Genomic DNA, 24,193 nt, shown 5'->3' on the forward strand with positions numbered 1-24,193 from the left:
ACAAACAGAAATAATGAAAAAACGTAGCGAAAAATTGAAAGGAAAAACAACCCAAAAATGTTTGATACGGGCATCCGATGGGGTGGGTAAGGGAATTGCAACTACCCCGCTGTAAGAGGGGTTGCAAAAACGGAAAAAAAGAAAAACTAAAATGAAAAAAGAATCCAGAGAAACATTTGGCAAATATTTTCAATGGATCGATATATCGCCTAAGGGAGGGTGGGATGGATATGGATGCCTTCGACATGTGAATAAAAAACAGGTAAGGGCAAGGTTTTCCTTCGTGTAAAAGATACTTTTTTTTAGCAACATGTGTTTTTTCTATAGAAAGGAATTTCGTTTGTGTTTTTTTGCTGTTGGTTTCTTTTTGGGATAAATCGACTTATTGGTCTTTTGTGGAAAGGTTCGAAGTGCAAATGTCAGCTGTGGGGAGAGAGCGTTGTAATGTGAGCAATTAGAGAGTCCCTCGGAGGAGGATGAAGATGAAGTATCAGTAACTCAGGGAGTAAATGTTGATGGAGGTGTATCCGTGGTCGTCTACAGGTGTCAACCGATACTTTGGAGTTGTCCAAGTTGTCATCGGATTGCGGATTGTGCAGATTCATACGTGGTTGATGGGCGGATATGGTGTCTCCAGTTTCAGTTAAATCAAGTTCGATTCCACTCCCATAATTTGGCTTGTGTCCCCTCGCTGTATGACATCTGGCAATTGCATGATTCACTCGCACTTTCAGCTGCTCCGAAGCCAAGCCTTTCCTCCCTTTCCCTTTGAGTTTTCCCACCTGCTCATCCATCAATAATTTCACATTTTCCCGAAAGTGAAGTGCATAAATTTCTGCATTCCTGCCTCGATTTGCCAAGGGTTAAATTGCATTTTTCAGCTGGTCATTGCGGTTGACAATAGGGGGACAAACAGTCAATAGGTTTCACTCTATGCTTCTCTGCCTTCCCCTCACTGGGTTTTCTCTGGAATATTTTAGCAAACTCTGCCAAGGGTGTGGAAGGACTTGGCTTGGCAATCTGAATAAAGGTGTTGAATTTTCGCATGCAAGGGAGAACCCTTTTATTTTTCAATATATCTAGTACTGTTTCCCTTTCGGTGGTTACTTTTATCTAAAGTAAATGTTGCTAATTGGAGCAGCTGGGTTTTCGATATGAAGAATATAGAAATATTGCCTAAAGTTGTAGAGCAAAATGCTAATAAAATAGGGCTAAGTATTTATGATAGAAATCTGAGGAAGTTACACTTTGTACAACTCGGAAATGTTCATGGAAGAACATTCTTTGACTGCCTTTTATTTAATAAGCCACTCAAAAGTTTATCCAACATGACCTTGTAGACACAAAAACTTTTCCCTTTCACTAGCTAAAGCAAAGCATCTTGCTTTCTCCTTAGTTTCAATGAACTTTTTGCTCGGAGTCTCTGCAGCCATTTTGGAGTCAGTACTCACCCTTTTTTCGGCTGTCTGAGACTCCATTTTTTCCCCCTGTCTTCAGTCACACTTCGTAAGAGTTTTGTTGGTGCCACACACACTCCACTCCACACTCCACACACACTTCAGATGCTCCCTCTCCAGATGCCCTGCGTTTTCAACTACAATTTACAGCGCCTAATAAAAACAAAATGAACTTATGGCAATGCGCTGTCCCCCATTTGATTGTTTTCATTTATTTTTGGATACCCCTGTCTGATGGCAGCGGGGGCCAATCAACGCCAAGGGATTAGATGGTTTTTGGGCGTGTGGCACCACAAGATCTTTGTCATTGAACTTGAAAAAGAAGCCGGAGATGAGGCACGTTTTCCCAGCATCCAACACTTTCTACCCTTTCAACACATTTCGCCTCTAAATATAAACCGATTCTTGCCGCATCCCCGAATCGGAAGGGAACCCTTTTACTCCTTTGTATCTCGTGTCGTTTTATCTCACCCGCCTGTTGCATCATCATGCTGCATGATCGTGCTACCCTCGTCAAACACTCGAGTATGCAGCTCTGGAAATTAACCACCAATAAAAAGGCAACACTTCATAAAAAGTGCTTCCGTTTTTTTGTTTTTTTGTTCCCCTCTAGATCCGCATCCGCTCCCTTTCTCCGATCCTTTGTCTTTTGACTGCCTGTTGCATGCCCCTCGATATACACTTTTTAGATGATGTTGTAATCGAGGAGTCGTCGCTGGGATAAACACCCCTAATTTGATTTTTAGCGCCACTTAATAGGAGGGCACTTTTTTTTACATACCGCGTGCGTGTGGGGTGTGTTTTTTTTATAGTTGGGGAGGGTAAAAAATACGAAAATGGTACATAATTGGTGTATCCGCTGGCTGGCACGATTATGCAATTGACCTTTTGAGGGTAGCGCAGGGAAAGGGAAAGGGAAAGGGAAGGGGAATGGGCGTGGCATGATCGGATATTTTTGAAGGGCATGATGGCTTTTTTATGGATTGCCTTTATGGGCTCTAGAGGGTTGTGGGAGAATGAGTGCTGATTAGTTTATTAATTGTTCCATTGATTAGGAGTTTCATATTTTCATGGTAGATCAGGCTGGTGAATCGTTAAAACTTCTTCAGGGACTCTCCTGAATTTCCTAAAATATTTTAATATTGTTAAGACCAACCTCCCGCTTCTCCAGCAATTTCCATGACATTTCCTTGAACTCTGCCATCCATCTGCTGTTACTGCTGCTGCTGCTGCTGCTGCCTTTGTCTTTATAATGAATTCATCACATCAAATGCTGATCCCGATCGCATGTCCTGTCGATTGCCACAGAATGAGTGCCAGACAGAGAGAGAGAGAGTGAGAGATGCCAACAATTGAAATCCAACAAGCGAACGGCTGAAGGACACAGAAATGCCCAAATTCAAATGTCATTCAAATAACGGCTGTGCGCACAATGGGCCGCCAGGACGAGGCACGGGTCCTGGCACTCGGAGTGGGAGTGCCGTACCATAGCAGGAAAAGTAGGAAAAGGTGGATGAGCGCTGCTTGGAGTGGGAGCAACGCCTGCATCTCATTTCAGGGCAGTGGCAAATCTCTCTCTCTCTCTCTCTCTTTTTCGAATAGGATTTGTATGCGGCAGCGTGGCAATATCCTCTGCACAGGATACATGTTCATATATTGTTATTATATTCCGCTTCCATCCGGTTTTGGTTCAGCTTCAGCTTCAGCTGATGGACGGCTAGAAAAACAACCAAAGGCGACAATGATGATGACGAGGACAAAGTTGGACCTCGGCAGTGGCACTGCCAAAGGCGAGGCCCAGTGGTCTCGACTTCCTTTCTGCCGCCAAACCGCACAACAGATGAGGGACGATGAAGACCTGATCCTTGTGCCGATACGAGCGACATTCAGGTTTCCTCTTCTGCCCCGATAAGCGTGACATTTTCATATTGTTGGCGATCTAAATCTGTATGCCATTCATCCATTGATGGCCGATGGCCGATGGCCGATGACGATCTTTGCCTTCGTCTGAGGCCAATCACACGCTGAAGGGATTAGTAGAAGTGAAGTTTTTTATCTGGGCTAATTGGAGCGTTCTCTGCCGTGAGAGTTGGTCCTAAGCGGACAGCCGTGAAATGAGAGTCCATTCAGCCGATGGGCCAGCTTTGATTGTGCCTTCTTCTGGAAAGTACTTTCTTTATGCCCCCTCAATTGGCGTTAAATCTGAGCTGACACTTAGCCATAGATTGGAGACTTTCTACGATTCATTTTTGTCAGCTGTTGAAGCAGTGAAGGACCCCCCGTAGCATCACGAATGGTAGCAGCATTCATTTTGGAGCGCAACAAATTTTCATAACTTGAAAAATTACCCAAGAACTACCAGAAATTAGGGCATAACTCCATGACGCTGTGAGAGCGGGGAGCCCAGCCAGAGCCAGGGGCAGATGTCAAAGATCTGCTAAAGATCACACTAAATATCGTCGCCAAAGAAGGAGCTGCTCCTTCGCTCAACTCATTTGAATGGGAAGAAGTCCCATTTCCCGGGAAAAGCAAACACAAATTCCAAAATCCCAGAGGAGCAGACATAAGAAAATCATTTGTGAGACACCCCTAAAGCGCATGAAAAGGCAAGAGGTCCACGAGGGTCGCCTTTTCGGAATGTAAATGTCGCGTGTTCGGAGACGCGACATTGGCGCGTAAGATTTGTGTGTTTCCGGGGTCGCAGTGCCAGTCTCAGGGGTCGGGGGTCGGGGGTCGGAGGGTCGCCCATAATAGGCTCATTTCCTTGCCTGCTCCTTGGCTCCTTGCTCCTTGCTCCTTGCACCCTGCTCCTCAAGGATCGTAATAGCGTAAACATTTAACGGGAGCGTGCGCTGCGCACGCGCAACATTGCCTCACGAGGGTCGAGACCCTCGCTCTTTGGTTCGTGTTCAGAGCTATTGTTTGATATCCTTAAGGATTTTCGCGTCTTATGATTGATTCAGTGTTTTGTATTTATTGTTATTCCCATGATTTCTCCATGTTACACGATCACAATCTTGTGGCATTCTCTCTCTATGGACGCACGATTAATCTTTGATGCTTCTTTGTGGCTGCAATGCCAGGGAGATTCCCGCAGTTTGTTTGACAAAATATTGAAGTGATTCATGATTTGGCATAAAGAATTGATAGTTTTTTAGTGGTTGAATGGAAAGCGAAGAAAAGCTGAACTAATGGGAAGGAAAAGAAAGCGGGAAATCGAAGTGATTTATTTTGAATTTGTATGGGAAGAGAGTCTGGAAAGAGCTTAGGTAGGTTTTAAACAGAGAAATTGTTTGCCATTTGTAGAGTGTGGTAAATCCTGTCTATGCTTTGGGTTACAGGAGAGTTAAGAACACAATATATAACATTCTGATGAATTATCAAGGGATCGACAACTGCCCAAATCAAGTTCAAAGTTGAATAAAGCAGGCAAAGACTTGGAAGTGCACACATTTCTTAGTAGCTTCAATGATACCGCCTTAAGTCACTCTCCCACATGTGATCTCCAGGTTGAATCCTTCCCTTAAACCTTTTCCTTGTGCACTGTTCCCAGCAGTGGCATCTGAAACTTCTGCAGCAGCCGCAACATGATGCATGTGGCATATTTAACACCTCCAATTCGTAATGAATGAGTTAAGAGCATCAACAAACTGAGCACGAACACATCGATTGCCAGCTACTGCGCCTGCGTGCCATGTGAAGGAGCAGAGAAGTGCTTGTTCGGATACGCCAGGGATACGCCCGCATGGGGCAGGACATGTGTTAATCAAGCAGCAACCTCAGCAGCGTCCTACAACGCATAACTCTCTGCCCTGCAGATGGACTAATTTTTGTGTAACAACGAGACGTGGAGTCGAGGCGAGTGAAGTGGAAGCAACAGCTGCCCGAAGGACTAAAAATAGTTGAGAGGCAAGGTGCAGGTTCCAAGGGATAGAAATGGTCTGCGAGGGTGTAGGGGACTGGCGCAATTTATGTGACAGAATTCTCATGTTTGCGCTTAATTTTCATTTAATTTTTATGGGCGCCAAAAACTGTCAGACAGCCAACGGCTGCTCTGCTGCTGCTGCTGTTGCTTTTTGGATGCTGAATGCTGGCTATCCGGCCAATTTTTGGCCATTTATCTTGGAAGTATTTCAGGGCTAACAATGAAGGTAACATGAGCTAAAAAACCAATAACAGACACAAACTGTGACAAAGAGAGAAAAGCGCGATTGTTGCAGAATTACAATTGAATGCCATCCGGAAGTGTCCTGCGTGGACAAGGATCGATGGGATGGCCCAATCGCCCGAGAGTTTCACTCAACCAGCACCAAAACTGCGGGAGAGAGAGCCGCTCACTGAGATCACTCGCGCTCTCTGTCTGAGAGAAATCTACCCCTGAGAATACACAAAAATTGAGTGGATCTCTGGGATCTCTGAACATCGATAGGGGTTGCCTCTAAGTAAGGTCAAACTTGACCTCTAAGACAACCTCAATGTCGGGTGGCAGGAGAGAGAGAGAGAGAGAGAGAGAGAGAGAGAGAGTTCGTGCGCGCGCTCTGGTTGCGCTTTTGTTCGGCCGCTTCCTTGGGAAGGGTCATTGTTTGACCTTTTCTGCTCGCCGCTCTCCTTTGGCACCCGCTTGCCATTGTCTTTGGGCCGCTGCCATCGTTGACAAAAGGCAAAGGGCATTGCAATAAATGTGATAAAGATTGTTTTTCGTCCCTATCCGAGCAATTGCTTGGAGACCGTGCCATAAATCGCCCCTAGGACCAGCCCGGTGATCGCTGACCGTTGATCGTTGATCGTTGATCATTGGGTTTGGGTCCATGTACACTGAATGATGCCTTAATTGTTGCTCGGCAGCTGAAACTGACCGATTCCATTGAACTGCCCAGCAATTGTGGGTGTTTAACGTATGTTTTGCTGGGTTTACATTTTTCGCTTTTGATTGTGCGATCCAAATTTCTGCACGTACATACATAAATACATGCATACATGTATGTAATCCCTAAATTATGACCATAAAACTGTATTATGGAAGGAGTTTGTTTGATAAATTGGATTACATTTGCATTATAAATAATTATAATTACAAGTCCTTAGTAAATTGCTAATAACAAAGCGAAGCTAGTGATTGTAGACGAGGACAATTAATATTTGAATTGAACTGTGTTACCGACTGTTAAGTACGAGTTCATTGGCGTTTACCAGCACTAGTCTCAATGCCATGGCAGCGCCCTCTGTTGATAGTTACATGAACTAGGTATTCAAAATTCAGCCTATCACACAAAATTCACCATTTGAGTTCTGGGGTTCTAATATAATAGAGAGATTTTTGTGTTAAAATCTTTGAAAGCTGGTAATATCAAATAGAAAATCAGCATCATTTAAGACTTGGGTATATTACGGAATATTTTTAAAATGAGATCTTATCCTAACTAGCTGGTAATATTAAACGGAACATCAAAATCGAAGAATAGTGCTTGTTTTTGTAAGTGTGAACGTATATTATTTGTGGGATTTCTGTGCTCAAATTGAGACGCAAAAATGAGGAGAGAGAAGAAAATATCTTGCTCTCTCTGCTGACCTAATCCTCTCTTGGCATTTGAAATCAAGGTATGGCAAGCAGGTAAAAAAGGACGAACTTTTCAAAGCTCCCACCTTTTTTTCGCACCTGTTGAGAGGATCCCTAATAGTGCATGCGAGAGCTTCTGGCAGAGAGGATTTCCCTGACCGTTTAGACACAGGAGAGGATTTCCTTGGAGAATTTCCATCACGGGGATGAAATCGCCGTGTAATGGACCTGGCGCCACTGGAATTTTTGTGACGTATTTACCTGTTGTCGACACCTTAGTTTTTTGTACAAATTGCGTACCATGAAAGCTGTTTTGCTTTGTTAAGGGAATTTGAAAACTCTTTTCCTTTGTGAAGGGAATTTGAAAAAATTTTAAATTTTTAACCGTCACCACGCTCTCACCCCTAATATTGTCAGCCTGTTTCGTAACTATCGTGTGGTATGGTCGATTGTCGCCCATCTCGTTGTTGTCGTTATTTTTTCCACATGGAGTGGCAACATACTGCTTTGAAAGGCACACACTTGCCAAAATGCACGTAGTCGCAAGTAACATTTGTGATACTTGCGATACTATCGATAGCGCATCGCATATAATTTTTTAATTTTACCAACACAAAACTATCCATCGCTAAGAAATATAATAATAATTCTTCGAAAAAGAACAAATTAGCTCGTACCAAACATAAATCGAGTTCATCGACAAAATTGTAGTAAAACTGTAACAAGTTACATTTCTCGACGTGGCGATTTCCTCCTTGTAAAGGCGGGCGGTCAAATAATCCCCTCTACCCAAGGGTAGAGCGGTCACATAAAACCTCAAAAAAAAAACAAAACAAAAATGAGCCAATATAGCCACGTTAAGTACACAACGTCGCCGACGCCATCCGTGGTGTCGGGCTACTCGAGCGCCTCGCGGCTCACCTCGCACCTGCCACCCCCAGTGAACCATCGGAAGGATTGCCTGTCTGCGACCACAAAGAGCTACAAATATCTGCGACGTCTGCTGAAATTCAATCAAATGGACTTCGAATTTGCACTGTGGCAAATGATCTATCTGCTAATAGCACCCCAGAAGGTGTATAGGAACTTTAACTACAGAAAACAAACCAAATCACAGTTCGCCCGAGACGATCCGGCATTTCTGGTGCTCTTGATTGTTTGTCTATGTGGTAAGTGTCGTCCCACCCACTCGTCGTCTTCGTCATCGTCTCCCCACCATTCTGTGTGCTAATTTATCTGCTGTTATCTGCAGTGACGTCTCTGGGATTTGCCTATGTCTTGGGCCTGAGATTCTGGCAGAGCATCGGCTTCATCTTCTATGTGATTGGCGTGGACTGTCTTCTGGCTGGCGTTATTATTGCATCATTTTTTTGGGCGATTACAAATCGCTTTTTGCGCACCAACAGCTTGGAGCCAGACATTGAATGGGGCTACGCGTTCGATGTGCACCTGAATGCCTTCTTTCCGCCCCTCATGCTGCTGCACTGCATCCAGCTCTTCTTCTACAACTGGCTGATTAGTCACACGTGGTTCATATCGCGGTTTCTGGGCAACACTTTCTGGCTCTTAGGGATGAGCTACTATGTATATATCACCTTCCTGGGCTACAACTGTGAGTAAATGCAGGATATTGGGATGCAGGATATTGATTTTGAGTTTCTCTTGCAGGCATTCCCCATCTGAAGAACACCCGCCTCATACTCATTGCTTTGCCCATTATTTTCCTGTTGTATCTGGTCGTTACAATCATTGGCTGGAATGCCACGATATCCTTTGTCAACTTCTACAAGTATCGCGTTTACTAAACGCCCAACGTGCATTGTAATTTATTCTGCTGTTAGCTGCTAAGCACCTCTACCATCCCCTCTACGATTATGACTAATAAACTAGACGTTCTAGCATTATCCAAAGTTCATAATAGTCCTTCAGTCAAACAACACGTTTTAGGTTTATTTGGGTAAAACTATGAATAACAAATGCAAATGTTTTATGCAAGCTGCTTGGGCTTCCCAAAGGTGCGCTTTCGCTTATTGCGTTTGCGCTGCAGCTCCATGCTGTGCAGTTCTGTGTGGACCTCGGCAAAGACCTCCTTCTGCTCTTCCTCGGGTATGGTGGAGCGATATTGTTTCATCATATCGAACTTCTCCCAAGGCTTTTGCACTCTCTCCGCCGATTTGCGGTGCTTGTCCTTAATATACTGATCAATATTTGCAACACCGAGTAGGTTTTGGCGCTCCCAACGCTCCAGCCAGGGTCGCGGGCGGAGGACAACTTTGATGTCATTCACCGGCACTGGAGCACCCTCCTCCAGGTGTTCGGCTTCCATGTTTTCATCAAATGTGCTGTACTCCGGCAGAGCGTCGCGGAGGTAGAACAGGTTGTCGTCCAGACGCTTCTCGAGACGCAGCACTTCCACCTTTTGGATGGTGGGATCGTACAGCTCGTAGACCACCTCCATACCCTGATGATCAATCACGTTCCGCAGCACGAATCGAGAGCGCAGACCGCAGCGGTCCCGATTGATACAAATGCCGACAAAGCGACTGGTCTTGCCCGCAGCATGGGGATCGGAGCTGGTTACCGCCATTATGGAGCCCACATAGAACTCTGGCAGATCAATTTGACGACGACGGTCTAGCATATCTAAGCGTTCAAGCTTCTCACGGATCGGGTTCCGCCATTCCACTTTGGGATCAGGCAGGAATTCGGGATAAATGAACCTATAGTTAGAAGGTACAATGGGCTTGCGTGCCGTTGTGGGCGCGGGCGTGGTTGTGGCTGGCTGAGCTGTAGCGGCGGCAGGAGTCGCAACTGTTTTCTGTTCTGCTGCCGGCTCGGAGACAGCGGCGGCGTGTTGCGTGGGTTTTGTGGAAAATGTGACTGAAAAAATAAGTTGGATGTACATTTTTCGTCCGGAAACTCACGAATACGTACCGATTCGATTGAAGACGCACTGTTGTGCCCATCTTTTACTCATGGCCCTGCTCACGTTCATTTTTATAAATTTTACCATGAAATAAAAAATAAATGTTTAGATAATCATGCTTTTACAGCTGATATAAAAGCTATCGATGGTCCATCGATACAGTCCTACGCCGCGAGAGCAGAGTGCCTATCGATGAATTCAAATTTAATAATTAATTGAAAGTAAAATTTCTATACACTTTAAGTTTTCCCAACTTAACAGTCATTCTAAATTAGGGATTTATTTAATATGTCAAAATGAGTATTATAATGTATGATGTATGAATAGTTAACAACGATATTTCTGGTGTTCGTTCGGCAAACAACTCTTTTTTGAGTTCAAAATTTTCAGTACCTGGTCAATGCGGACTCATCGTCTGCGACCAACCAATTTCGCTGTAGCGTTTAAATAACAACAAAAAAATATAGAATAGTTAACAAAAATAGGAAACAGCTTCAAGTCTTTTAAGAGAAATCAAAAATATAAACGAAAAAAATGAGTTATTCATTAACGTCAATAACAAAATATGGATCTAATCGCTTTCATCGTCCTGGTTTTCCTGCAAAACGTAAAGAAAAAAAAAATTAGAAGTTCATTGGCTATTTCACACGAGTCAAACGTACGACCAAACGCTTTTCCAGCTTATAATCTTTAGTAAAGCTTGACTTGTCGGACGCCGCTCTTTTGTGCATATGTTCCTCAAGATCCGTACTCGAACTGAATTTCATCTCGGGAAGACTTTCGTGAATACTTTCGTGAGTACGAGTAATATGCTGATTCAGCAAACAGCTTTGCTTAAATTGTATGCCGCATTGCAAGCAGGTGTTGGGCCCTTTATCGCAGCGAGTGTGGTTAATCATGTCACTACTGCTCTGAAAATGTGTGCCGCAATCCTCGCACTTTAAATAATTCTTGTTATTGTGCAGACGATAGTGCCTCGTCTGGTCGCATTTGCGAAAAAATTTCGTGTTGCACTGCTTGCACTCGTAAAGACTTATATCGTGAACGTCAAAGGAGTGCTTATCCAGGTCTCGCTTATGCTGAAATTTATTGTCGCAGCGCGTGCATTTGTAACGACGTGTGTCAGTGTGAGTAAGAGTGTGCCTCTTCAGGTTTGAATAGGATGTAAATTTCCTGTCGCACTCGTAGCACCCGTAAGGACGTTCGGCGGCATGCGTAAGAGCATGTCTGTTCAGATTAGATTTAACCTTGAATTCCTTCTTGCAAATCAAGCAGTTGTAGGGACGTTGTCCAGTATGATCTAGAATATGTTCATCCAGGTTTGACTTTTGATAAAATTTTTTGTCGCACTGCGTACACCCAAAGGGACGTTCGCCCGTGTGAATGCGCTTGTGTATTTCCAGACATTCATTGCGCGTAAATTTCTTGTCGCAATACGGGCACTGGAACGGACGGTCGCCAGTGTGCGTACGAGCGTGTCTCCTCCGCGAAGCCTCGTCCTTAAATTGCGCGTTGCAAATCAAGCATAAGTAGGGACGTTCGACCGTGTGAACAAGAGCGTGCCTAATACAGCTTTGCTGTGTCCGAAATGTCTTGCCGCAGTCCGAGCACTTGTAGGAACGTTCGTGTTTGAAAGGACGTTCGCCCGTGTGACGACGACTGTGCTCAACCAGTTGACTTTTGCGAGTAAACTTCTTCGTGCAATGCTCGCACTTGTAGGGGCGAGCGTGCAAACGAGTGTGATTATGCAGGCTAGCTTTTGTCGCAAATTTCTTACCACACTCCTCGCAGGGAAAACTCGCTTCTCTGGTGTAGGATAAATCAAAATGTTAAGAAAAGGAAACTACATGCAAGCAGATAGGCGTACTTTTCCCAAGGGTGGGCTAACGGTATCGATTGATGTGTCGGTGTCAGTGTCCGTGTCGTCGCAGCTCTGCATCCTGGCGGGATTGAAAAGTTACTTAAGATATATTTAATTCATTCGATTGGAAAAACTACTTCTTTAGCAGTGATGGAGTCCTTGAGCGACTAGGCCGAAGCAATTGGCTCTGGCCTAAACTGTTTCCTAGCACCACGGGCAGAAACTCCTGCATCTTCTTGGCTAAACCCCAGTTGATCATTTTCCGAAATGATCCGTTTCCCGGCACTACAGGGAGTAGCGCCAGTATCTCCTTGGCTACACTTCAGTTGACCATGTTCTTGACCCTGATCCGATATGTGACGTTTCCTGTTACTATGCAAAGCAGCTCCTGTATCTCCTTGGCTATGCTTAACTTGCCCTTGATCTGGATGGTGATCTCGATCGTGGATCCGCAGATAAACGATATCATTGAATTCTGCATGGCATTTCATGCAATTTAAAACTCCACCGTTATTGCTGTGGTGAGTTTTCTGGTGCGCCAGCAAGTCATCTTTTAGCATGAATTTGCGTGGGCAACGACGGCAGTCAAAGACTGCCATTGTACAGTTCTCCTTGAGATGTCTCTTAAGACTGCGATCGCTTGACAAAAAGCGTGAGCAATGGGGACATTTATGGCACATAATATCCCTGTGAAATGTCAGCTTTTCCTTTGAGTCAAAACTCTTATGGCATTCCGGACATAGAAATTCTTCGGTGCTACGACCTTTTCTGGGAGAAATGCTCCTCTCACGATCATTTGAGTGGTCTTCTGGTTGCTTCTTTTTGGGTGAACTCGAACTTTTACCTTCAGGAGGCTTTCCATTGCTTCTTGAATGCGAAAATTAACGAAAATTAGCATTTGTTCGATGTAAAAGACAATTGACTTACCTTTTCGACGTCTGCTTGTTATTGTGATTGAGCATGTGTTTATTTAGGTGGTATTCAGTCCCGAATCCCTTGCCACAAACATTACAGGCGAACAACGGCAGCTTGGCACAGGAACACCTGATGGACAATATCAAATAGAATTTATGCCTAAGCACTGCTCCGTAATACTCACAATTCATGAAACTTAACCTGATTGCGCGAGATTAGCTTTCCGCACCACCTGCACTTGATCTGTGTGGTAGGTTTCGGTGCCTCGGTATCGCTTTCCGCCTTCTCAGAGTCTGATGACAAACTCATTAGTAGATCCATCAAAGCCGGAGAACTCTCTTTGTAAAAAGGCTTCTGTGCTTTTTCCGGTTCTAAATTATTGGGTATGTGATCCTCCTCTAAAATTTGATTCTGAAAATTCGCTTCTGCCATCTGAGCCAGCTCGGGCATTTGCTTAATTTTCTGAATATCATGGCCATCTATTGAGAGCTCCGACACATTTTCCAGACCACTTTTAGTTGGTGCCAAGCATTTCAATTTCTTTAAAATAAGCTGACGATAGTTGGCCTTGCTTTGGTTCAATTTAAGCCTGAAACGATATGCGTTTTTGGCGGCTTCAACGCAGGAGAGGCAAATAAACTGCGGCAAATCGTCGCCACGCACCACAGAATATGTGGGCGAACACTGGCTTAGCAAGTCTGCGGGATTTTTTCCGAATTCGGGTCCACTTTTTGGATCGCGTATTGCCGCAAATATGTCGACCACTATCACGGAGCTATCCAGACATACTCTGCACATATTCTCCATCTTTTGAGTTGGCTTTAAAGTAAATAATTTAGTTTAAATTTAAAAAATTAAGTTCACTTAATAAGCATTTTGGTTAAGTTTTTGGCGGTAAACAACGCGTCGAGTAGAGAAAAATCAATAGCGTCATCGATCGAATCGATGGTTGAAAAATTAGCAGATCTTCGATTGTTTCGCTTCACTATCGATACTATCGATCTTCAAGACTGTTCATACTAGCAAAGAGAAAAAGTCTGTAATTTTACTCGAATCATCATTTAATTATTCACAAAATCAGCTAGTTTTCATAATTTCAATTTATTGGAATGATTTCAAATTAAAGCCTAGTACTCAAATGCGCTAAATTTTCGAATTACAGAATCAGGGTCGATATTCCCATACAAACGATAAGAAATCAACCCTGTTTTTTGTTCAGCCCAGTACTCAGGTGCTCAAAAAGGTCAAGAAATGGGTATTAAATGGAGACGATTCAAAACTTATTTATGCAGTCGAACGAAAACTGATTATATTGATATAATAATTTATTAATCTTATAATCGGTACTCATTTGATCAATTTATAAGGAGATGTTTATTGCATTTCTGCCCCGGTGGAACGGATTTCATTTTGTAATCAAACAAAGCAGAGGCCTGGGACTCCGAGACGCACATTGAGAGGTGACGTTTCGCTTGTACCAAAAGAAGAATCTACTATACTATAATGTTAGTGGCTTTGGTCACAAATTACTTCGAAAATATTTAGTCAAAATAAATGAGTGCCTGAATATAATATTAAAGCAAACGCAGCGCAACTTTACTAGATTGACGGATCGAAGTGTGATTGATCCAAGTGTGCCAGGTGTACTTTGAAGTGTTTAGGAGTGCGAATCTGACGCAATTAAATTTCACAAATAAAATATAACCTTTAAAAGTAAAGAGTAATAAAAACCACTTATTAATTATTGTAATATGGTAAAGCTAGTCAACATTTCTGTCAAGCTCTTGGTATTTTTTCAATGGTTTTATTCTGCAGTTTTAAATTCACGCGCACTTTCCAAACAAACACAACACAGGTTGGCAGCACCAGGGCTGTCAGCTGATTGGGTTCGTTGAAAAACTAGCTTTATAATAATTAATTATATTAGTTGTTATGCGAGTGGCGCTGCGGCAATCAAAGCGAACGATACAGTGATCAATGTCTTATTATTTTGCTGGTCTGAATAAATTTTCCTGTAACGTGATCCACACCCAGTGGAAGCCAACAATAAGCAATTGCATTTTGCTCAACCGCAGCTCGGCCAGAAATTTGTCTAGAACTAGGAAGACTTTTAAGCGTCACCACAACACGACAAGCAACGGCCACATTAACCAAATGCTGAACCAACTTCCTCTTTATGCCAGCGGAGAGATTGTAAGGGGGTTTGGCCGCGGCTCCAAAGAGCTGGGCATTCCGACAGGTTCGTGGGAATTGTACTGTGACCGCGAAGGTCGTTTCCAATAGATAACCAAACCACTCATCAATTTTATTTATAGCCAACTTTCCGCTGGAGGTGGTAAAATCTCTTCCCGAATCCCTGCTCACAGGCGTCTACTACGGGTGGGCGAATGTGGACAACGGATCCGTGCACAAAATGGTCCTCAGTGTCGGTTGGAATCCCTTCTACAACAACACAGAGAAGAGTGTGGAGACGCATATGCTGCATGAATTCAACTGTGATCTATATGGCCAGTTACTTAAGATCTGCATCGTGGGCTATCTGCGACCGGAGAAAAGCTTCGACTCGCTGGAGGCACTGATAACCGCCATCAAGGTGGACATTGAGCAGGCAAAACGCACCTGGACACGCCGGAAAATAAGAAACTACAAGAGGCTACGTTCTTTGCCAAAAACCCTAGCGAGTGTGAATGTAAATAATTATTCCAGAGCGTATCTTATCGTTTAATTAGCAATATGTACATAAGAGAGTTCGAATATCGATTCAGGTACTTAAGTTGGGTGTTTGCTCATCATGACAAGAAAATAAATTATACAACAAATACAAATATAAATGTTAAACCTTATCCCAAATTAAACTGCAACCTGCCCTTGGAATAGAAAACTGCTGACACATGAGTTGCTTTTACGGTTATTAATTCAATTATAATCGTTAACTTTAATTTTCATAATTGAATGGATGAACATCCCCAATTTATTAATTTATTAATAATTTCTTTTCTTATAAAATATCGTGTGCTTTTATCGATAGGAGCGCATTTATGACAAACCGCTTAATATCTAAAATGTCCACTGCGTAAATTTAGCTATTTACTTATCTTGAATTTTCATTAATTGATTCCATTTATATACGAGTTTTGCCTTATTTATTTAGTGAATTAATTTTCAGCCGATCGGAAAGTTTTAAGTCGCGTATCGATAGTTAAAGCCTATCGATATTGCGCTTGATCGGACCCCCCTACACCCACAAATAAGGTGCGCGTGCGAAGCGTGCGAAGAATTTTCGTGTATAAAACCGTTGCATAAATCAACAGGTAAACCATTCGTCGCTTCAGTCGAATCCAACTGACCAACTGAGTATAATATCAATCTGCGTTCGTAGCCAGCGGCAGCAACAACATGTCGACGCCACCAGAGCAGCAACAACATGTGCGCGTGGAAACAGCGCAACAAGTGGAAGCTGCCTCGGCATTGACTGCACTGCCCACGTCCATTGCTGAGAGCAAGGAGCTAACCGGTTTGACGCATGAATGTGGAGTGTTTGGGGCCATTGCCTGCGGAGATTGGCCCACGCAGATGGACATTGCGCACGTGATTTGTCTGGGCCTGGTGGCGTTGCAGCATCGCGGCCAGGAGTCGGCTGGCATCGCCACCAGCGAGGGAAAGAGCTCCACAAACTTCAACGTCCACAAGGGAATGGGCATGATCAGCACCCTCTTCAACTACGACTCGATGAAGAAGCTGCGCGGCAACTTGGGCATTGGGCACACTCGCTACTCCACCGCCGGTGGCTCAGGGGTGGTCAACTGCCAGCCCTTTGTGGTGCACACGGCCCATGGTGCCATGGCACTGGCTCACAACGGTGAGCTGGTCAACAACGAATCTCTGCGGCGCGAGGTATTGGCCCGTGGTGTGGGTCTTTCCACCCACAGCGACAGCGAGCTGATTGCCCAGTCGCTGTGCTGTGCACCCGAGGATGTGTCCGAGCTGGACGGCCCCAACTGGCCGGCCAGAATCAGGCACTTCATGATGCTGGCTCCACTCTCCTACTCGCTGGTCATCATGCTTAAGGACAAGATCTACGCGGTGCGCGACACCTATGGCAATCGGCCTCTGTGTATTGGAAAGATTGTGCCCATCAATGCAGGTCACGGCAACAGCTCGGAGACCCCGGCCGATGGCTGGGTGGTGTCGAGCGAAAGTTGCGGCTTCCTCTCGATCGGAGCACGCTATGTGCGCGAAGTGGAGCCCGGCGAGATCGTGGAGCTGACACGCAGCGGCTACCGCACTGTGGACATTGTCGAGCGTCCGGACTTCAAGCGCATGGCATTCTGCATCTTCGAGTACGTCTACTTTGCCCGCGGAGACAGCATCTTCGAGGGCCAGATGGTATACTCTGTGCGCATGCAGTGCGGACGGCAGCTGTGGCGCGAGGCTCCCGTCGAGGCGGATATTGTGAGCTCGGTGCCAGAGTCTGGCACAGCGGCGTCCCATGGCTATGCCCGCGAATCTGGACTGGAGTTTGCCGAAGTGCTTTGCAGGAATCGATATGTGGGACGCACCTTTATTCAGCCCTCCACACGACTTCGCCAGCTGGGAGTGGCCAAGAAATTCGGTGCTCTGTCGGAGAATGTGGACGGAAAGCGCCTGGTCCTCATCGACGACTCCATTGTGAGGGGCAACACCATTGGGCCGATTATCAAGTTGCTGCGCGACGCTGGGGCCCGCGAGGTACACATTCGCATTGCCAGCCCCCCACTGCAATATCCCTGCTACATGGGCATCAATATACCCACGCGCGAGGAGCTGATTGCCAACAAGCTGAATGCCGATCAACTGGCCCGCCATGTGGGCGCCGACAGCTTGGCTTATCTGAGTGTCGCCGGTCTGGTGCAGGCTGTGCAGCTGAAACAGCAGTCGGCCGATGTGGGCGATGGAGATGGCAAGGGCAAAGGCAAGGCCATGGGTCATTGCACCGCCTGCCTCACCGGTGAGTATCCAGGCGGCCTACCCGACGAACTCAGCTGGTGATCGATGTATGGATGCAAAGACAATGAAGGAATATTTTCGGAAAATGTAGTTCAAAAATGTAGGTTCTGGAAACCAGTTTGCATCCCCCCCTAGCCCTCTTATTTGTTTACCAATCTGACCCACCTGTCACACAAGAACATGCAACAAACAGTATGAAAGCCATTGAGAGCCCGGAATTTGATGTCACAAATTAATGCATTTAGAACCCATTCCGCTTTTAAATACATATTTTTATAGAGACTAACTATTTAGGTCGTAAGTGAAAAGAGCTCTCTTAAAAGACATCCACTATACTCATAGTACAAAATGTAGACTTCTATGTTGCCTATCTGTGCGCAATGCACTTTACTTTTGAATATCATTATACGTTTGTTAATTGCAAATGCCAATAAAAGACATTATGATCATTAAAACAACAAAATTGGCACCACATATCGGGTATCACCATCATCATGGAGGAGTTGCAATTGGAACCTATGGCAAGGTCTCTGTGTTCAATCAGCCGCTGCCATTGGGTCAATGTTTGTAATGCATCATTTCAGTTGTAGATTGTCAGCCCTGTACTGATATTTGAAACAGATCTCGATGCAAATCGAATCTAAAGAACAATAAACAATACAGGGACACAACCAGCAACTTATCTATTATTTAAACTTTCAACTTAATCTACTTAAAATACATATTTAGCTTAAGATTCTAGCATATTCTCAAAGTCCTTAAGCTCCAGCTCCCTTTCAATTACCTGCGTATACAAGTTATCGAGAGTCTCCTGCATGCGCTGCTTGAGCGTGGCGTTCTGAATGGATGCAATTTCCATTGATTTTTGGGTCTGCTGTGCCTTCAGCTCACTGAGCTGCCGCGTTAGCTGGTTGATCTTCTCGTGCACCTGCTGTTGTGTGTACTGGGGCTGTGGTTCATCCATAAACTCCATGTTCTCAAACTCCTCCCGTTTCGTTAGCATTTGGTTGTCGTAGAAGCCGCTCGGGGCAGCTAGGTTCGAGCTGGAGCCAGCGGCACTCAATTTGGGACTGCTCGGCTCTTGGCCAAACATGGCTTTGGTGAACTCGTTCTGCTCCATTTTAATGCCGCTGGTTCCGCCCGCACCGCTGGTGCTGGCCCCAAAGAAGTCCGACATCCGGGAATCGTCTGCTGAAAGACGGGATGAATCCTCTTGCTCGCGTCGCTGCATCTTGCTGTTGCGCTGTTCACCCTCGTCTTCGTCATCTGTGGTGGATACTTCCTCACCGAAGATGTCGTGGGCTGCCACGCCCATATTCGGGGCACGATGTTGAGTGGCAAAGTTGCTGGTATCATCATCATCCGATTCCACATTGATATCGCGCTGCATGCCACTCTCGTTGATGGCCTTCTCGCTGGCATTCATGGTGTTGTCGTCCTGCATTTCATCATCCGCGTCGTTGTATGCCTTGATATCCGACTGATCCATATCGTCGGAGGGCTTATCCTCCTCATTTATTATCTCGTAGTCGACACGCACCGCCTCGTTGTCGATTCGAAGCAAGTGCTTGACCTCCTTCTCGATTTCGGGTGCCTCCACGTTTTTCTTTTTTAGCGTCTTGCGGAAGCGACGCTTGCGGACATTCTTGCAGGGCGGTGTTATGCCATGTGGAAACAAATACTTCTTGTCCACCTTGTTGGGATCCTTCTTCTTGTTCTTGTTGGGCGACTCCTTCTCGGGTTCCTCATCGGGCTCCTCTTTGCAGATCAAAATTTGGCAAATGTCCGCCGATTTGTAGAAGCTTTTGTTGTCAATGGTCTTGTAGCTCTCCACAACCGTGGGCAGGTCCACAAGCTTCGTGTAGAGCAACTGATCATCCAGCCTAACCTCACCGTATCGCAGATCCTGATCCAGTTGTATGGATAATCTATCCTTTATGTTCCCCGCCTGAATGGATTCGTGGACAATATCGGCCAATTCCTTCGGTACGCGCATTATAAAATGACTCTCCAGCTCAATGCCATCGTCGCGCGGCTTACGCTCATTCTCCTTGGCCTTGTCGCTCTTCTTTTCAAACATTTAAAGGCGTTTTTCATTTATTTCGCGATTTTTCCAGAATTCGTGGCATTTGTTGTGGTTTGGTTTTAGTGCTGCAAGCCGAGCGCATTCGCCATCAGTTGCTGTTCAACACTGCGTGCTATCGATAACCAACCCTGCTCTGCTCCAATTTCTTCTTCTCATCCCTTTTGCCATGACGGAAAACACAAATTAATGTGGATTTTTTTTAATTTATAACATAAAAACGCGTTTGTAGTTAAATTTGTTGTGCTTGTGGTAGTCGGAAACATAACGGCAAGACACACAAAATGTTAGGCATCAATGTTTTAGCCGGTATCTCCATAGCGCTGTTACTTTTGAGCACCTGCTCGGCGCTGTACGAGGACCAGATTAAGAAATTCGACTGGTAAGTGACACAACACATCCACTCATTGACCATTGACCATCATCTGTGTAACGAATCGTATGATCATCATTCACAACCAGGCGAAGCGTGCATGTGGGAGCCCTGAAGCAATCTCGCGTCGATTTGAATCACTTTCAACCGCGTTTGCTGGTCAGCACTCATGAGGATGTCGTGGCCTTATTATGCCCGAAAACCGGCGCCATTATGTGGCGACAGGTGCTCGAACAAAAGCCGCGCGGCGACATAAAGCTGCTCCAAGTGAGCGGTTTCTCGGTCGACAGCAGCGAAACGGCCGCAGCACCAATTGGCACCAATTTGGGATTCGATATGCTCACAGTGCAGGGCCATGCGCCGGCTCTGGTGCGTGGCTGGAATACCAATATCGGCACCATCGAATGGGAGTGGTCCATAATGCCACTGAATTCCGAGAAGGCTCAGGATGCCGTCTGGTTCTATAGCAACTCAATTCTCTATCACATTGTGCCGGCTTGGCGAAGCCACCTCGAGGTCACCGCCTACTTTGCCAGCTCTGGCCACAGCACTGGCAGCACCAGCAAAATCATGGCCTCCTGGATCACAAAAGAAACCTGTACCCTCAGCGGCACATTCTACGTTTGTGTGGACGGCAAGCAGTTGATCAGCTTGGATTTGGTGTCGAAGAGCACCCAAGTGATAAGAACCGCTCTGGAAACTGAGCCCCAGGGAACAATTGAGGCAGTGGAGGTAGGACCAAAGACTTGGGGTCTTGAAGGATTAGCAGACAATTAACTTGTAATTTAAATTCCCCAACAGGGTGTCAACGGCGTTGTTATTGTTGATGGCAAGCTTGTGAGCGTCAATAAGGATCAGGCCGTGTGCGATGCCCTTCAAGGCGCCAGCTATGCAGTGGGCAGCTTTAACTATCGCAAAATTGTGGTCTCTGCCGGTCTCACATCAGGAGTAGGTTCCCTTTTTGTAAAATTCCAATCTCAGTGCTCGCTAAAAGTTAAATTCCTCGTTTAGAATCTCAAAATCAGTGCCGTTTATTTGGATAACTGCGCGCCCGTTCCTGAGTTGCAGCAGACACTACAGTTCCCCGAGCACTTTGGCACTCCCACGTTAAACAGCTTCGACTGCAAGCTGAAGCGTAATGGCGATGGCAAGAGTTGTATGTTTGTGTTTAGTACCAGCGCCGAGTCCATTGTGGCCGTGCAGCAGGGAAAGGTGCGTTGGGTCGCGAGGAGTCGCTGGCCAATGTGATCGATTCGCAGTTCATGGACCTGCCCCTGGCCGATACAGAGGGAACGTTGGAGAGCGAAATGAAGGGCAAAGCCGGTAGGTTACCTTTACTCAATGCTAAGAATTCGTTTATTTAATGTTTAACCCTGAAAATTGCTTACCATAAGTGGATTCCACAAGTTTTGACAGTAAGATATGCCGAAATCTCTACTTAATGCCTATCTTTACGAACCCGTTTTTATCTAAATTGATGGTTTTTCTCTCACTAGGGGACATTGCCAGCGCCTTTTTGCGTCGCATTAGCACGCAGGCTGTTCAAATACGAAGCCTATTCCTTCATGTCATCGGTCTGGGCCCACCGCCCACAGATACACAGCGGGCGGGTTTGGTTCGCGACTCCTTTGGGCTTCACAAGATGCTGGTGCTGCTCACACGCAATGGCAAGATATTTGGCATCGACAACATCTCGGGCAAACATCACTGGCAGCTGTATCTACCGAAAGTCAACAGCTTTGACAATGCCGAGCAAATGCGTTTGATTGTACAGCGCACAGCCAAGCACTTTCCACTGCAGCCCCTGTGCGCCATTGTGGCAAAGAATTCTGTAAGTGTGGCTGAGAGAACTCTTAATTGAAACTCTTTAAATTGTTCGAAATCCTGATCTACAGGTCAATGGCAATGGTGTTCTGTATCGCTTCAATCCCATCACGGGCCTGGCCACAGAGGGCGGCCTGCTGCAGCTAGACTTTAAGATCAAGCAGCTTTCTTTGCTGGCCGAGACGGAAAAGGACTTTGTCAAGGGTATACTCATACTGGATGCCTCCAATAAGGTGCATGTGTATCCCCAGCATGCCACACCACTGGTAAATGAACGCATAACTAGCCCAAAAGTGACCTTTGACCGTCTATGAATATCTTTTGCAGGCCAATGGCATGTATCTGTATACAGCTGATGTGAAGAGCGCACAACTCGAGGGATACTTTGTGAAATATGCGGGTGGAGTGAGTACTGCAAATTGAAACCGTGGAGTCATCCACTAATTGAATGGTTCTCCTATGCAGCAACTGTCGTGCACACACATTTGGAATGCCCGTTTGGGCGGTCATAATTCAGAGCAACAAATCATTGCTGTTGCTGGCAAAAATCCCATCGAGCATGTTCACTCCCAGGGACGTGTGCTGGGCGATCGTTCTGTGCTCTACAAATATATCAATCCCAATTTAGTGGCCTTCGTTACCCAGGCCCCTGATGCCACACACAAGTGTAAGTTGCGTATGCGAGCGACAAAAGTGTTTGGCTAAACTTATAGTTATGCTTTCCATTTCTTTAGCCGTGCTTAATTTGTATTTGGTTGATGTTGTGTCGGGCTCCGTGATTTTCTCGATGACTCATCGCAAGGTGCGCGCTCCATTGTCCATTGTACACTCGGAAAATTGGCTCGCTTACTCGTACTTTAATGAGAAAGTGCGACGCACAGAGATTAGTAAGTTAGACAAGATATTCATATGCAATTTTGTATACGAAATGTTTCATTTTATAGCCACTATTGAACTGTACGAGGGCAAGGCGCAGGCAAACAGCAGCGTCTGGAGCTCACTGCAGGCGCCACCCATGCCGCTCGTGGAGCGTCAGTCCTATATCATACCGGCCATAGTCGAAGCGCTTCGCGAGACAATCACCGAGCGCGGTATTACCAATAAGCATGTGTTAATTGGCACTGCCAGCGGTTCCATTATTGAAATGCCTTGGCATTTGCTGGATCCTCGCCGTCCCATTGCTTCCACGACCCAGGGACGCGAGGAGGGGGCCATTCCCTATATACCCGAGTTGCCTTTGCCCACGGAGAGCCATATTAACTATAACCAGACGGTGGCCCGCCTGCGTAACATTTACACTGCGCCCAGTGGTCTGGAGAGTACCTGTCTAGTCGTTGCCACAGGTTTAGGTATGCTCTGAAGATTCTTTTATATTTTCCTTCGTTGGATGGCTAAAATTTGATCAATTTGTATTGCAGATTTGTTCGTTACGCGCGTTGCGCCCTCGAAGACGTTCGATTTGTTGAAGGAGGACTTTGACTATATACTAATTTCCATAGTGCTAGTCGCTCTCACATCGGGCTCGTTGATTGTTAAGCATTTAGCGTCGCGTAAATTGCTCAAGCAGGCGTGGAAGTAGGCGTGGCGTGTGGTGGGCATTATTATTATTAAATAATTGCTTTATATACATACATATACAATTTTACTGCGACCAAATACAACAAGGGATGATGATTATGATGATGACGATCGATGAGGAGGATGATGAGAATTATGATGATGAAGAGACGCGAACAAGGATGATTAGAAGCGATGAGAATATTGATATACATAACATAATTCTAGTAGCTGCATTAAATCCAAATAATGCAATCGATGAACCATATTTTCTCAACGCTAAGCCTAGGCAATTATTTATAATTAATTATATAGCGTTAAATCAACAAACAAAATATGTAATTCTAATTAGCTGTTGAAAAGGGTTACTCATTGCATTTTTCTGTTCCCTTTGATTTCGTGTGTATGTTTCAATTTTCCATATATGAAAAATATCAGCATTGAAGTTGTGTGTTTAAAATTTAGTTAATAAATGCATTTGTAAAGGAGGACAATGGTAAATAAAATGTGTTTTTTGGTCATAGTCATAATTAAATTATATGCATTTATCTTTTCAAACTACGCTCCCTTCCAACGTTGCAGTGTTTACGTTTTGCAGCACCATTTTAACATATCGCCGCTTTCCCACACTTTCTCTGCTCAAACAGCTGTTGT

At 45.1% G+C, this 24,193-nt stretch overlaps 8 protein-coding genes across 9 annotated transcripts; 5 read left to right on the forward strand and 3 right to left on the reverse strand.

Moving 5' to 3' along the window:
- Window positions 1-1,685: 1,685 nt before the first annotated feature.
- Window positions 1,686-4,579, forward strand: LOC117898723 (the record flags this gene model as incomplete). Its single annotated transcript, XM_034808341.1, is given in 3 exon segments — window positions 1,686-1,697; window positions 1,699-1,777; window positions 4,533-4,579. Coding segments are annotated over 3 exon segments (138 nt in total), but the record flags the coding sequence as incomplete, so codon positions are not given.
- Window positions 4,580-7,603: 3,024 nt separating this feature from the next.
- Window positions 7,604-8,924, forward strand: LOC117897199 (protein unc-50 homolog). The gene is made up of 3 exons (XM_034805901.1): window positions 7,604-8,183; window positions 8,267-8,626; window positions 8,683-8,924. The coding sequence occupies exons 1-3, from the start codon at window positions 7,853-7,855 to the stop codon at window positions 8,817-8,819; spliced, it is 828 nt and encodes a 275-aa protein (XP_034661792.1). The 5' UTR covers window positions 7,604-7,852; the 3' UTR covers window positions 8,820-8,924.
- A 13-nt stretch (window positions 8,925-8,937) lies between these two features.
- LOC117897197 (39S ribosomal protein L19, mitochondrial) lies at window positions 8,938-10,104 on the reverse strand. Its single transcript, XM_034805900.1, has 2 exons — window positions 9,949-10,104; window positions 8,938-9,894 (listed from the first exon to the last, which is right to left on the reverse strand). The coding sequence occupies exons 1-2, from the start codon at window positions 10,025-10,027 to the stop codon at window positions 9,002-9,004; spliced, it is 972 nt and encodes a 323-aa protein (XP_034661791.1). The 5' UTR covers window positions 10,028-10,104; the 3' UTR covers window positions 8,938-9,001.
- An 88-nt stretch (window positions 10,105-10,192) lies between these two features.
- LOC117897196 (zinc finger protein 271-like) lies at window positions 10,193-13,632 on the reverse strand. Of its 2 annotated transcripts, none has more exons than XM_034805899.1 (7): window positions 12,901-13,632; window positions 12,729-12,845; window positions 12,016-12,665; window positions 11,939-11,969; window positions 11,809-11,880; window positions 10,603-11,746; window positions 10,193-10,538 (listed from the first exon to the last, which is right to left on the reverse strand). In XM_034805899.1, the coding sequence occupies exons 1-7, from the start codon at window positions 13,521-13,523 to the stop codon at window positions 10,512-10,514; spliced, it is 2,664 nt and encodes an 887-aa protein (XP_034661790.1). In that variant the 5' UTR covers window positions 13,524-13,632; the 3' UTR covers window positions 10,193-10,511. The 2 variants fall into 2 exon arrangements, with proteins under 2 accessions (XP_034661790.1, XP_034661789.1); XM_034805898.1 differs by having other exon boundaries at window positions 12,016-12,668.
- A 953-nt stretch (window positions 13,633-14,585) lies between these two features.
- On the forward strand, window positions 14,586-15,538 carry LOC117899719 (putative riboflavin kinase). The gene is given in 3 exon segments (XM_034809938.1): window positions 14,586-14,955; window positions 15,032-15,328; window positions 15,331-15,538. Coding segments are annotated over 3 exon segments (642 nt in total). The 5' UTR covers window positions 14,586-14,693; the 3' UTR covers window positions 15,414-15,538.
- Window positions 15,539-15,914: 376 nt separating this feature from the next.
- LOC117899717 (amidophosphoribosyltransferase) lies at window positions 15,915-18,163 on the forward strand. The gene is made up of 2 exons (XM_034809936.1): window positions 15,915-16,027; window positions 16,096-18,163. Exon 2 carries the CDS (start codon window positions 16,113-16,115, stop codon window positions 17,742-17,744), a length of 1,632 nt encoding a protein of 543 aa, XP_034665827.1. The 5' UTR covers window positions 15,915-16,027; window positions 16,096-16,112; the 3' UTR covers window positions 17,745-18,163.
- A 103-nt stretch (window positions 18,164-18,266) lies between these two features.
- LOC117899718 (transcription initiation factor TFIID subunit 7) lies at window positions 18,267-19,862 on the reverse strand. Its single transcript, XM_034809937.1, has one exon. The coding sequence runs from the start codon at window positions 19,780-19,782 to the stop codon at window positions 18,433-18,435; it is 1,350 nt and encodes a 449-aa protein (XP_034665828.1). The 5' UTR covers window positions 19,783-19,862; the 3' UTR covers window positions 18,267-18,432.
- An 80-nt stretch (window positions 19,863-19,942) lies between these two features.
- Window positions 19,943-23,984, forward strand: LOC117899720 (ER membrane protein complex subunit 1). The gene is given in 13 exon segments (XM_034809939.1): window positions 19,943-20,167; window positions 20,248-20,890; window positions 20,960-21,106; window positions 21,170-21,377; window positions 21,380-21,481; window positions 21,553-21,573; window positions 21,655-21,989; window positions 22,054-22,248; window positions 22,310-22,387; window positions 22,448-22,649; window positions 22,717-22,869; window positions 22,927-23,331; window positions 23,401-23,984. Coding segments are annotated over 13 exon segments (2,748 nt in total). The 5' UTR covers window positions 19,943-20,069; the 3' UTR covers window positions 23,562-23,984.
- The last annotated feature ends 209 nt before the right edge of the window (window positions 23,985-24,193 follow it).

The sequence above is a fragment of the Drosophila subobscura genome, chromosome O (genome assembly GCF_008121235.1).
Source record: "Drosophila subobscura isolate 14011-0131.10 chromosome O, UCBerk_Dsub_1.0, whole genome shotgun sequence".
Taxonomy (NCBI): domain Eukaryota; kingdom Metazoa; phylum Arthropoda; class Insecta; order Diptera; family Drosophilidae; genus Drosophila; species Drosophila subobscura.